Below are 13247 nucleotides of genomic sequence, written 5' to 3'. Positions count from 1 at the left end.
CAGTGACCTGGCAGCAGGTCCTGAAGGAGATCCCAGAGAATAAGGGTAAATCCAATCTGCAGGCAGCATGGAGAAGAGGGTAAAGGTCTGCCACCAGCAGCAGGCCCAAAGGCACCCTCTGATGTGAGGTGGTGCATGGGCAATGCTTGTGCAAGCCCACTCTTGAGCCACTGCCTGCGTGGCTTGGTGCTGCTGCGTGCTCCTGCCATCAGACTGCCTTGCTGTATACCCAGCAGCTCAGGCTGCCAAATATCCGCAGTAGGTACTGCTAAAAGCAGTCCCCTGCTGCCTGAGCGAGACAATCTGGGATGTCCTGGGGACAGTAGTTCACTGAGGGATTCCTTTGTGTATTCGCGTCCCTCCTGCGAGGGGTGCTGGGAAGCTCGTCCTGCCCCCAGGAGCCCCGGCACACACACAGCACTGGGGGCCAAGGCTAGATGGGAAAGATAGAAGTGATACTGATCTTGTTGCCTTACTTTCTCCATATGCTGTAGGGGAGCGAGAGATCTGTTGTATACCCAGTTAGTTATTAGATCCAGCTTGGCTGTTTCAGATAACCTTTATCTGGTGGGAAGCAGATACTGATAAAAGTGTTTCACACAATGGAAGACGTACGTAGAAAGTCTGGGTACAAACTTTATGCTGAACAGCAAAAATATGAAGGAGTTCTCCTTTTAAAACAAATACAAGGCCTATAGCATGCTGCTACCTGGAGAATGATAGGAATGAGAACAGTCCAGAAGCGAGTCTGCACGTTTCAGGGAAAAATCTAAGTTTAAGTTGTTGTTCTGTCTCAGGCATTTATATGGAACAACTCTTCCAGTTTTTCTGTGTAGCATGAAGAAAGTAGCTTTGCCTCAGAAGCTCAACATGTAGGCAAAAGTGAAATGTGAGAAGAAGAGAAACAAAGCAAGCTGGGCATTGTGCTTTAGCACAACACCGTGGTTCAGATGGAAGGCAGGAGCAAGTCAAAGTGGGAGCAGTGACTCTGCCACCACAACTGGAGGACGCAATGCATGACCGAGGCAATCCAACAACCTGCAGTTTATCGGAATGCTACTGTAAACAGCCTCTATCTCATTTCCACAGCTACAGTACCCTCTAGTTAACTGCAATGCATTTAATCAAGATGTTTCTTAGGGAACCAAATAAAGCTTGATGATGCTTAATGGCTGGGGCTTAATGGCTGGGTTGTTTAACTGGGCTCATAATTTTGATTAATTAAGATGCCTGCAGGTGTTGGAGTGGTACTTAGGCAATAGCTTTGATGTTCAGAGGCAAAGGGGGTTTTGTATCCCCTTCAAAAGCATTTCTACCAGAGCTAGTTCAGCAAAGCAAAATTGCCTTCTAGCACTTGCAAAAAAGTTAACTCTCTTGTAGCCAGCTTCACCTCCCAATTTTCTGGGAAAGTTAGCTTGCATGTCCCCTTGACCACCTTCCTCTTGGGATGATCTGCAGAATTTTATTTTTTTTCCGAGGGTAGCCTCCACCTCCTTGATGAAAAGAAAGTAAGAACACAAGAGGTTCTCCAGGTGGTGATGGCAGTTGACTTGATCAGAACAGCAACCTGCACATCTCTGGGCAGATGTTTCTACTGTCTTGAAAGCACAATAGTTTGTCCTTTTGAACACTGGAAAATATGAAGCCTGGCTTCTCATGAGCTTTTCCCCTGTGTTTGGATACCCTAACACTAGTTTTAGCCTTCCCCTCTAGCATGCCTTGCCCTGTAATAGTGTCCTTATCCAGCTATGTCACCAACTCACCCCCTTCCTCCCATGGACTGGTGAGGATGATCTATTGTAGCCTGGAATATGGATGTAGAGTGACTGGCCAGCAGACAAAAAAAAAAAATACAAACCACAAAATACCCAAGAACTTCCCTTTAGGCAGAACTAAATTGTATTTCCCTCCCTTGTATTTGTATTCAGCAGCCAACTTTCTTATAAAACATATGTACCTTTGAGAATTTTGTCTCCTGAATGCAGATGAAATGTACCGAGGTTAAAAAAAGATATGGGGGAAAAACAGGACGTGAATACCAGTGTGGCACATTCTCATTTCCTATTAGAAGGACTGGAAAGAGGCACAATGAGCCAATCTCACCTTTATAGTCAGTATCAAGCACTAACATTAAATTATGCAGAACTTATGATTGAAAACTTAGGTAATTACTACATCCAGCCGTAAGGGGAATATTGCCTTGTGGATGGAGGACTGGAACGGGGCTCAGAAGAGCAGAGCTGTACTCTCTGCTTTGCCATGGACTTACTGAATGACCTTTGGCAAATGTTATGTTCACCTGTGTATAAATACAGCGTCAACCTTCCATTTTGTAATGTACATAAAAAATGCAACAGCATAACAGCATATTGTCTAGGGACCTCAAGGCAACCTTTTTTTCCAAGAAACAGCTTTACTGTAACTTCTTGGCAACCACACGCAGTACAAACTGAGTCAGGAGGAATGATCTCAGCCTCTTCGTACATCTGCATTGTTCCCCTCCACCATGGCTTCGTGGAGCATGAATAAGAGACATTCAAATGCAATTTATGGAAACTTTAGCAAATACAAACTGGAGTAGCCCCTTAGCAGCATATCCAACTGCTTGTAATGAATCATAACAACTGAGGTACCCATTTTCCATGCAATCCAGTGCATTAACACTAAAGCAGAGGTTGAGCAGTATTATTCTGACCCAAGGAATGGGTCCACTTTAAGGGAAGTGGTTGAAGCATGCAAACATCAGCTAAGTTTATCCTAGAGTTATAAGGAAGTATATTACAAACAAATGCTGAAAATTCTAATTGACCAGGAACATGGCTGAAAAAATCACCATCAGTATCTTTCATCCATCATGGAAAATTCATCCTCTCAGTTGTCTCAGTTCTCAGTCACAAATTTCCTGTCACAAATATAGCTGCATAGATACTATCCACAACCTAGCTAGTCTTTTATTATTATTATTATTATTATTATTATTATTATTATTATTATTATTATTATTATTATTATTATTATTATTATTATTATTATTATTATTATTATTATTATTATTATTTTATGCCAGGCAAATGCAGGACCCAAGCTATTTTGTTTTTAAAGCGATTACAAGATTTTAGTTAAGCATACTTAAAATCCATCAAAGTATAAGTCCTCACCTCTTTGATCATTGAGCATCTTTGCTTGCTGCATGACTAACAATGTTAAGTGAATGTATTTGCCCAGAAGCTGGTAACATCATGGTTACCCATCTCTGTTGCTCTAGATTAGACCTGAAGGGCAAAAGAAAAGCTCCTGTGCACTTCTGCCCTTTAAGAAAGTGGTACTTTGTTATGCAAAGTTCCTCTCATTCCATGTTTAGGAAGTCTCTCAGGACACAATGCAGAGAAGGCAGAGTGAAAGGTAACTGGAACAGTTCATTAGAGCACATTCTTTTATTAATAGAAATCAGAAGAACAGCTGGAGGGGCAGCAGGTGAATAGATGACATCGAACCATACATTGTCAAAAATTGTTCAAAAGAGCCAAGTTGTTCAGCAATGCAGTTGTAGTTGGTTACCTTGTTCTGCCAGGGTAAAGAAGCCTCAGAGGTGTGGATGTGGATCCCTGAAGAGCTTTGATTTTCTCACCAAATATCTAAGAGGGGGTTCTGAACTGGTCCCACTGCCAGTACTGGAGGCCAAACAAATTTCACTTGCAAGTCTTCTAACAGTAACTAAGAACCAGAGTCATTGGTCAGAGCATCCTTGTGCTACTTACCAGACATAACAAAAAAAATACTTTCCCTGGCTTACAGAATTTGTAATCTCCTATCTTCTAATTCACAGAGCCTGTAACAGACTGAAGGAAGCAGGGTACTAACCAGATCAGTGCAAGAGCCAGACAGCCCCAGCTTACAGAACCTATGGGTGCTATAAATAAGTCTTTTTTCCTTCTGACCTACTGAATTTATCCAAGGATGTTCCCCTTGGACTGTTCACGGGGAACAATCTCCTATTTCAGGACCACTTAGATTTTGAGAAGACTTCAAATTTAGAGATTACTGTTTGAAAACTTTCTCCACTTCTCTATCCGTCAGGCAAAATTGATGAAATCAAACTCTCTTGTCATCCTCAAGGTGACTTCCAAGATCTCCTCCTCAGACAAGAAACGAGCTTTACCATTCTTGCTGTCTACGGGGCAAGGGAGATGCAGCAGCAGCTTCCTGTAAAAGAGGACACTGAGTTTTAATGTTCCAAACTATGTGAGCAATTAAGATGACATTGAAAGTTCCTCTTGCAATTCACCAATCAGTATACCAAGGAAAGTCCATTCAGTATATCCTTTTCATGATAGATTGTAGAGTACCTGCAATACTTGATGCACAGCTATACAGGCCCTGGAATATTTCCAACACTTCCTTTCTTTTCTCTGTGGCTACGACAACAGCTTCCAATGATGGATTGTGAGCTCTCTCCACTGTTCTTGCTTATACATGATGCTGCATTTTAAATACAGACAAAGAGCTGCATTGATTATGCTCTCCTGGTGGTAAAAATCTGAATAATGCCTAAAGCCTGAAAGCGTCTTTAGGAGCTTGTCTTATAAGAAATAACTAGCACAGCTGGAGATTCTGGACAGTCTGGTTCCACAAAAGATATATCTACACTGCAAAACACATTTACAAGAGTGAACTTACAGTTGTAAACCTGCCGAAATTCTTTTTTGTAACCTACATTGAAGATTAATTCAGTGATCCCCTACCTTTGGCTCAGGCCCGTACTACACAAAGCTTAGATATTTGACTCAGGAGCTATTTGACATTCCCTCGCTATGGCAGACATTCCTGGAACGTCAGACAATACTTCTGGTTTATCTCCCCGTGAGGATGTCTAGGTCTGGACTCCTTCAACTCTAATAATAATTCAAGCTTACTTGCTCACGCAGAATCTGGACTCTTTCCTCTTTGTCACAGGCTTATCAATTAATGGTATGAATGACTGGCCAGTCTTGGACCTCCACTGATTTGACAGTGCAAAGAGAACCAAGGAGACTTCAGAATAAAGACATTTGCCCAGCCAAACACTATGAAGCCCCGCAAGGCAACACGGTAGTGTGGATAGGGGTTACTTCAAAATGGGGTTTAAAATCATGTTGACTCTTCCAGACCTTTTCGTCTGTGTAATAGCAGCCACAGATGAAAGCAGCACATTCCAAACATCTTTGCATCCCACCTACTGAAGGCAACAAGTTGTTATAATTTGGAAAAGTCCTTAAAATCAGCTGGGCTTAGAATCAACCCCAGGACTACAGAGTTGGAAACAATTCCTTTGAGCTTTTCCATACATCTGTGAGATCACAATGTTTTTTGGTATGGAGAACTTGAAATCTTATTTGTTTCTTTCATACTGAGAAGATTTGCACTTAAATTTACAAAAGTAGCACTGGCTCAGGCTGTACCCAAGCAACCATTAGATTTACAACAAACTTTGTTTTGCTAGGCTTGTGACAGCTGGATACTAAGATAATGGCAGATCTGACTCACCAAAAAGACAGAACTGCAAAAGAAAACGGAAGCTGAAGCTTTCCTACATCTGCAGTATTGCATTACGCTACCTCTTTTAGTACCTACAGGTCATGCTAGTTATTAGCTGGACAATTATTCCTCCTGCTTTACCTGTTTCAGAGCCAGAACTTTCAAACATTCTTTTAGTACTGTTTCATCTTCAGGTTAAATTCGTGCAAGGGGTAATTGATTCAGGCTGGTTTTGTCTGTGAGAAAAGTGACTTTTCTGAAGTTAGTTCACTAGGGAGAGAAGTTATTTTGGCCTTAATCTATGGTGCACACCTTGAATTGATTTGCAGGACACTATTCACATTTGAATCTTCCCACATCCCATTCAGTGCTGAAAGGTGCAGGTAGAGGGTCAAGCTTTCTTACGAAAACACTTTATTGTGAAGAACTTAGAGCATAACAGACATGGCAATTACCTGTGCACCTCAGGCAGGGCAATTGCACGGAGGGAGATATGGAGGAAGATTGTGAGAAACCTGAGTATAAGTCAGTCAGTTCGTTATCTTCATAGTTTTGAAATAGCTAGCCCTGTAACAAACTCAAAGGGAATCTCTTCAGGGAAACCTCGTACCATTTCCATGTCTGCATCCATACCTAGTTATCTGCAGAGTTTCAACACCTGAAAGTGTCTGTACATTTTTGAGCTCCTTCAGTTGTTCATTTGTACAAATTAGTATTTAAAAAGTGAATTTCCAAGAAGTCCTTAAAGACTGGGCAGTTTTTTTTGCCAGACATTTTGGGCCCTCGAAGCCCTAGTGCTTAGATAACCAAAAATCTGTTTTAAAACTATTTTTGCTTGAATAGTATCACAGATTTAAAGCTAGCAAACTATAGACATAAGGGTGAAATATAGTTGTTTATTTCTTCTGTGTAATTAATAATCCCATCATTGTCTTTAACTTTGATTTCCAGCATTCTCTTGGAGGCTTGGTTAAACTTTCTTTGAAATAATATATTGCTTGTACTTCCATCAATTACGTTTCACTTACTTTTGGGGAGTTCGAAGGTCAAGAACCTTGTCCTGGATATCTAATGTGATGTCTGAGACCTTTGTCTCTGGCAGCTTGATTTTAATCTGAAATGACAGGCAGAGGTAAAACTGTGATTAGAAATATAGACCTACAAGCCATAAAATACACCATCTCCACAAACATTTTCATACTAGTGTCAGAGCAACATTGTGAGTAGGTAATATGTATTAGAGAAAATATGACAAAGCGATAATTGTTTTCAATAGCTTAGTGATGTGTGCTGATACCTTAATTTTCTACAAAATCCTGGGCTGATAGTATACCCGGCAGGTATTCTATACCCACCAAAAGCCCCTGGATTTGTGTATTCCAAGGACAGCTTGCTTCAGCTAGAAAAATTGCACAGCAGTTATACCTGTCATGAGGTTTAGAAAGCAGGGAAGTCTTTGATCATATAATAATGGGACAGAATCTGTTCCCTATAACTTTAAAAACTGTCATTACTATAGCATTGTGCTAACTCACACACGGTAATAAATGCAGACAGATGAAAACTCTCAGTCCCTCTCCACCCCAAAATTGTGTCCATGATGAAAACTCATTTTAGAGTTACTTTCATTTCCCTCAAGTCTGTGTGGCACACATTTTAGCACAGATTCTCTTGGATACACTAGGTCCTTGAGGAGATATACACAAGTTCCTCAGGTTAGCAAATGTAAATATCTACAGATGCTTAGATAACTAAGAAAATCCTACAGGAAGCCAAAGACAGCCATACAGCTTGGTGTTTACATACTCTCTCTCAAGAAGGACAGATTGACAGTCTTCAGAGAAAGGGCACAAGGAAAGGATGGGAGATACAGGTTTAACTCACCACCATATCTTCACAGCAGGCTGTGGAAGGGTCTTTCCTGCTCATCCCAAAGAAGACATCTTCTGTTCCCACCTGCTGTTTGAATAAAATCTCATACCTGAAAAAGAGAAGTAATAATTGCCTAATACCAGAGAAGAGGCAGGAAACCAAAGGAGACTGTATTTCTCAGGGGACTATAAACCTTTGTATGAGTGCTGATATCCATATCACATTCCCTCCTACTTTTCTGTCTCCCTTCAAGTCTTCAAGCCAACTGTACTGGAATTCTTTCCAGAGTCATGACTGAGTTAGCTACAAGACACGTGAAGAACATTCACTCCATCTTTCAAGGTAGTCACTTTACTGTCTCTGTTTAACTAACTAGCCTTTGCAGGATCATGGAAGAGAAAATGCATTCCAAGTGAAAATGATACTTATCAACTAGTCAAAAACCAAAAACTCTTGAGAAAAGGCTTTGAAAAGGATGCTGTCACAATTACACGTGTTCTGTTCTGTCATTCAGCCTATTCTTGCAGCCCGAGAACACCACTGTTATCTTGTATAATTTTAATTGCTTTGCATTTGGCCAACATCGATTTTCTTCCCCTCAAAATCAATTTGTTTAATTTAGAACCCTACAAAATCTAGAATCACATGTTCCCTTCCACTTGATATTTAATGAATGAGGAAATGCAAACTAAAAGAATGTATTTAGAACATATTACTCCTGCTAAATTGAGCAAAATAAATGGAGACACTGCTCAAAGCTGTTGGAAAAAAGTGTATGGAAAGTCTTTTTCACATCTCCAGTGTTCATGTGCATATGTAATAATTCCTAAGTCAATGAGAAATCTGTCTAACCACTCTGGATGCACCTCTAACCATCTGTTTTCCTTTTGGGCCTTTTTCCATGATTTAATTTGATGAACTATTACAAAGATTTATATTCTCTTCTCATCTGTGCAATGCAGGACAATTACTTGAGGCTAGCGAAAGACCACACTTCACCCAGCAGGGAGGGGAAGGTCAAAAATAGCATGAGAAAAGCCTCTGTTGTGTCCCCACACAAAGAAAACATGTTCTGTACCTCACAGGTGATAGTCTCAAGAACAAGCACACAACAGTATGTAAGGATGCAGCTGAATGCCAAACCATTTTTGGAAATGCTGAGCCTAACTTCAGACTGGGCTCAGTCCAGTTTTTATATCAGGAAATTGAAAAAATAATGGCATGACTTATGTGCAGAGAAAAGTGATGATTCTGGACTACGATCTGGTGTACAATATGCAGCTTCACAGATTTTGGTGCATCTGTTCTGACATCTCAAACTCCAGCATAGTGCATCAGAACACAATGATTATAAATTCAAAGTCTTCTTTGTGAATTACTTGACCCTGAAGGCTTTTTGACCTCTACAAACTACAGCATATCTTGCCTCATGATCTATTTCAAAAACATTGTATTTCTATGACCAAAGGAAAAGACTGGTTTTAGGCTGTCCCTTGACAGACTATGATTGAATAACGAGATTTTTAAAAGTTTAAAACTGCCTGCATGTAGCCTTCCTTCCTACTGTAGTATTTGTCTCTGAAGAGTTTAATTATTTGAAATATAAACATGAGTTTGAGTACTTTTTGAATTTGAGAATGAAAAATGAACATATTTCAGTTGCAGCAGGAAGAGCCAGGTATTTCACACAAATTTGGCATGTTTCAAAGCTAGTAAATCACTTTGCTGGTCTCCTTCCCCTCCTAATCCCATTTGGTACAAGTATCTGACACTGCAAATAATCTTATGACAGCAAAAACCAACTCTACATTTCTGTTATGCGATCAGAAGGCTTCCAAGGGAGAAGTTAAAATCCCTCCTCCCTTGTTGCTTTAGTTGAAACATTGATATCATTCCCTTGCCCTTTCATGACTAGCTTTTCAGACTGCTATTTTTCACTCACATTGAAGTTAACTCATATTTCCAATAAAACTATGTAAAACCCATGCAGGCAGCCTCAACTGACTTACTCTGGCTGTTCTCTTGGATCCCAGATATCACCAAATTCGGATCCTTCTGGGACCTCATCCGTATTCCAAATAGTTTTCTTGTTTTCAGATTTCACTTCAGAAGTACCTGTAAGTGATGAGAAAAATCACACTGTCATGTTTTATAGAATGTCTGTTTCTCTAGGTTTTCAGCAAACTTTCATTTTTCTAGACTTAAGAAAAATCTTTGTATCAAAAAAAACACATTATAATTAATGATTACAATCTCCTTCCCCTCGATATGATATGAATCAAAATTTGCAGAGGGAGGATGTTTTCTATTCTATTCCCTTAAATCTCCTTTACTAAACCTCTATGTCAAGGAAATTGTCCTATCAGGCATGAAATATCTAGTCCTTCAAAACGTGTAGAAGTATGAAGTATTAATCTTTCCCCATGTCCCTGACGTGAGATTTTAAGTGAGCAGAGTCATTTACAAAAGGATCTCTTCCTCACATATAAATCCAGTTCATCCCATTAACGACTGAGCACAGCACAGATAAGGTACTGAAGACTCATGAAAGTCCATGGGAAGAATAGCATGGTTTATACCTATTCTACAATGAAAAACACATTTTCTAGTTAGCTGGTAGATCTGCAACCTGGAGGTTTTTATTGTAAAATCTCTGGTTATTTCTAGATTCCAGGCAAAAACAGTCTGTTGTATTTACAACAGTTCCTTTCCTGTTAATTTCATCCTGGTCCTTCTTACTGTCTTACAGGTTTAAGCTGTCCAATTATATGACACTGTAAGCTTCAGGAAGAACTTCACATTAACTTTGGTAAGACTGGACTTGATTTCTTTTCTCTTCTGAGTACATTTCAAGGTGTTGACACAAATTTATGAACCCTCAAGGTATTTGTTCTCATTGTCTGAGGGTCCGTCTTTCTATAGGATGACAGAACACCTGGAGTCAGATAGTGAATTTAGTTGAACTGGGTTTCAGGGTAAAGAACAAGGTGCAGTGAGGAAAAAAAATGAAAAACAGCTTTTGGTTTGTTGAGGGCGGCCCTGAACAAAGCTTATTTTTCATCTCACATTTTGTCTAAATAGGGTTGTGAAACTTTTGGGGGTAACAACATGTCTGTGTTTCATGGTATATTTCATAACTCTTTAATACTACAAGCACAGACTCAGTTCCATGCAGTTTGCTCCATGAAGATCCTTTAGGATGAGTACTAAAAGTCCATCTTCTGTGTTTGCTGTAAGTAAGCAATAACAATTCTGTGAGAGTACTTATTTGGAGCCTTTTGCTGCTCCGTTATGACTCCCCCCTCCCAGCCCATGACCAGGCTGCGTTCTATACTCGGTTTGTTATCACCCCTTGAGGCTGGTACCCTCCAGAGTTACCCTTTCTGCTGCTCTTTGTATGCTTTGTGGTTAAGTTTTCAGGAAAATGAGAATTTTAGTGCAATCAAAATGTGGTGCTATTTCCATCTTAAAGGTCCACCCACTTATTGAAGCAAACTATTTGTGGTAATTTACTGCAGCTGTTACAGTCTGCTAACACACAACTGAACGCTAAGGCATACAAACACTCCTCCTTACCACAGGTCTCTTTCTTTGCTGGTCCAATGCTACCAGGAGTCATAGCACTAACAGAACAGCGTGGCTGCAAAAAGAGCCAGATTAAACTCCAATTAATTTTCGTAGACAGCAGCCCCGCAACAGTGAGTATCTATGTCAGTAAGTATAACATTATCTGAGGTCAAGTAAATCACTGCTAGAACAAAAAGAATTCTCCCGGTTTCAAGCCTGAATAACTGAACATGCTTGCTTACATGCTCTCTCTTTGCAGAGAGGAGCTTTGATAACTAACTGGGTTTAGACAGGACTCCCAAAAGTAGCATTAAAGCCAGATGTGCTTCTGGAGCATTTGTTTCTATGGCATTTTGACAAAATTGTCTTGCTTTGCCTGCCATGAAAATATTGAGTGAAAGCAAGGGGGCTACATGCAAATCCCATCATAGCATTTAGATTCCTTTTAACAGTAGAGATCATATGAGGCAACAACATTTTCCTCTAATTATGAATCAATTTAGTGTTAATAGGCCAATGTGAGGCATTTCTATATATAGAGAAGTTCTTCGGTTTGATAAAAAGTGCCTCATATGCACAGAACATTAAATTAAATCAAAATAAAGATTTCAAATTACCCAGATTGACTCAGACTTAATTGACATCACTTGTGGCAATTTTCCATTTCTGCCTCTGAAGTGTCATTCATTTTATTAATAAGATGTAAACAAATTCTTTTAAAATCAGGATGTTTACTGCAAAGATGAACAGCAGTAATGCTGGCTTTAGAAATCAAGCATTAAAGAGAAATGTAGCTAGAGTATGATGGACCACATCTATAATGTACTGAAAGAAACTTCAGGAGATTCATCTCTTTTCCCCCAGATAGTCCCATTGCCACTACTAGCACACAACTGCTGGGTCAGCCAGCTGGCTCCTGGAAGAACTGATGCCACAGAGGAGCACAAAGACTTTTGCCAATTTTTGTTAGCCATGTCGCTATGCAACTTGTTGAAAATCCTCAGACTTGCCAAAGTTTTGAGCTTTCCCTGAGGCCTTGCACATTGTGATTGGTGGGACCTGTGGTCTTCCCTGAGCATGACAGACCTAGGTACTTCTCCCCAGCACACCTACATGCCTAGATAAAAGCAGCAGTTGTATATTGCAGGAGAAAGAGACATTCTTCCAAAATATGTTATTTTATTCTATTCCTGAGGTGAACTAATAAAAAAGAATAGAGAGATATTTCTCTCGTTAACCATTCAGATCTTTCATCTTAGCATGGCTCACTCTACCTTATTCTATCATCTCCAACATACCTACTGTGCTTCAGTGATCAGTTATCTCTACAGTTCTTGGATGTCTGATACCGATTTAATGTATTCAGTTGCCTCTGGATGTTTTACTCTTTATGCAGAAGTTGAGCAGCAACTTCTTCTTTTCTGCATATGAAATCCTGACTGTAATTGCCTTCACCTCTAACAGACTTCAGGGAAAAGTAGGTGGAAATCGAAGTATCTATAGCTCTCTTAACTATGTGTTCTCATTTCCTTTAGGATGAAAAAAGTGAATATCCCATTCTCTGGTCACAGTCTCTCCTCATACTCCTGGGACAGCATCTTCCTTCAAGAGCTTATTACATTAAAAATATCTCCTGTTTGCTTCAGTTGCTCTAAAGCCTTATAAGGTTTTAATTTGTTTTTACTCACACTAAGAAAAAAAAAAAAAAAAAAAAAAAAAAATTTGCACCTCCCTTGCTAACAAGGAGTTCTTATGCCGGACTCACCCCTTGCTCGTCGTCATCATCATCGTCACCAGGCGCATCGCTGAGCAGTTTGGCGAGGGCCTGCAGGGACGAGACTGAGGAGATGCTGTCCAAGTCCATAGCCGCTGCTGTAGGCAGAGAAAAACAAGGGGCAGGGACAGAAGGGGCAGCACTTTATTCTCACTCCTTTTATTTATTATGTTTATTATGTAATATTTATTTATTATTTATATGACTATTTATTGTCACTCCTCAGGGGTGTATGTTCTAGGGGTATCACTCTTGATTTAAGTATTGCGTGTGTCAATGCATGCTTACAGGGACCTGATCTTTTTTATAAGGGACCCAAACTGCAGGTTTTTGCCCCCAAAGGCTCTCTGGCTGCAGAGCGCAGGGACCGGGCCGAGCTCTGGGCCTGCACAGCGCCCCGGGCCCCGCGTCCCCGTTGCCATAGCAACCGCGCTCCGCTCCCCTTCCGCGTCTTCCAGCCAGCCAATCCGGCGTGGCAATTGAGGAGCGACGGCGATCTTAGCCAATAGACAATAAAGGC

The 13247-nt window shown here is 40.3% G+C and overlaps 1 protein-coding gene across 2 annotated transcripts; it reads right to left on the bottom strand.

Annotated features, from left to right (window-relative positions):
- Positions 1-3464: 3464 nt before the first annotated feature.
- Positions 3465-13120, bottom strand: DNAAF6 (dynein axonemal assembly factor 6). 2 transcript variants are annotated; one of them, XM_032196296.1, is made up of 7 exons: positions 13016-13120; positions 12719-12825; positions 10963-11026; positions 9396-9501; positions 7399-7495; positions 6543-6628; positions 3465-4203 (listed from the first exon to the last, which is right to left on the bottom strand). In XM_032196296.1, the coding sequence occupies exons 2-7, from the start codon at positions 12815-12817 to the stop codon at positions 4074-4076; spliced, it is 582 nt and encodes a 193-aa protein (XP_032052187.1). In that variant the 5' UTR covers positions 12818-12825; positions 13016-13120; the 3' UTR covers positions 3465-4073. The 2 variants fall into 2 exon arrangements, with proteins under 2 accessions (XP_032052187.1, XP_032052186.1); XM_032196295.1 differs by having other exon boundaries at positions 13022-13120.
- Between the last annotated feature and the right edge of the window lie 127 nt (positions 13121-13247).

Source organism: Aythya fuligula, chromosome 13 (genome assembly GCF_009819795.1).
Source record: "Aythya fuligula isolate bAytFul2 chromosome 13, bAytFul2.pri, whole genome shotgun sequence".
In the NCBI taxonomy this organism is placed as follows: domain Eukaryota; kingdom Metazoa; phylum Chordata; class Aves; order Anseriformes; family Anatidae; genus Aythya; species Aythya fuligula.
Note: the sequence above shows the minus strand (reverse complement) of the source record. Positions and strands in the feature narration are given on the sequence as shown.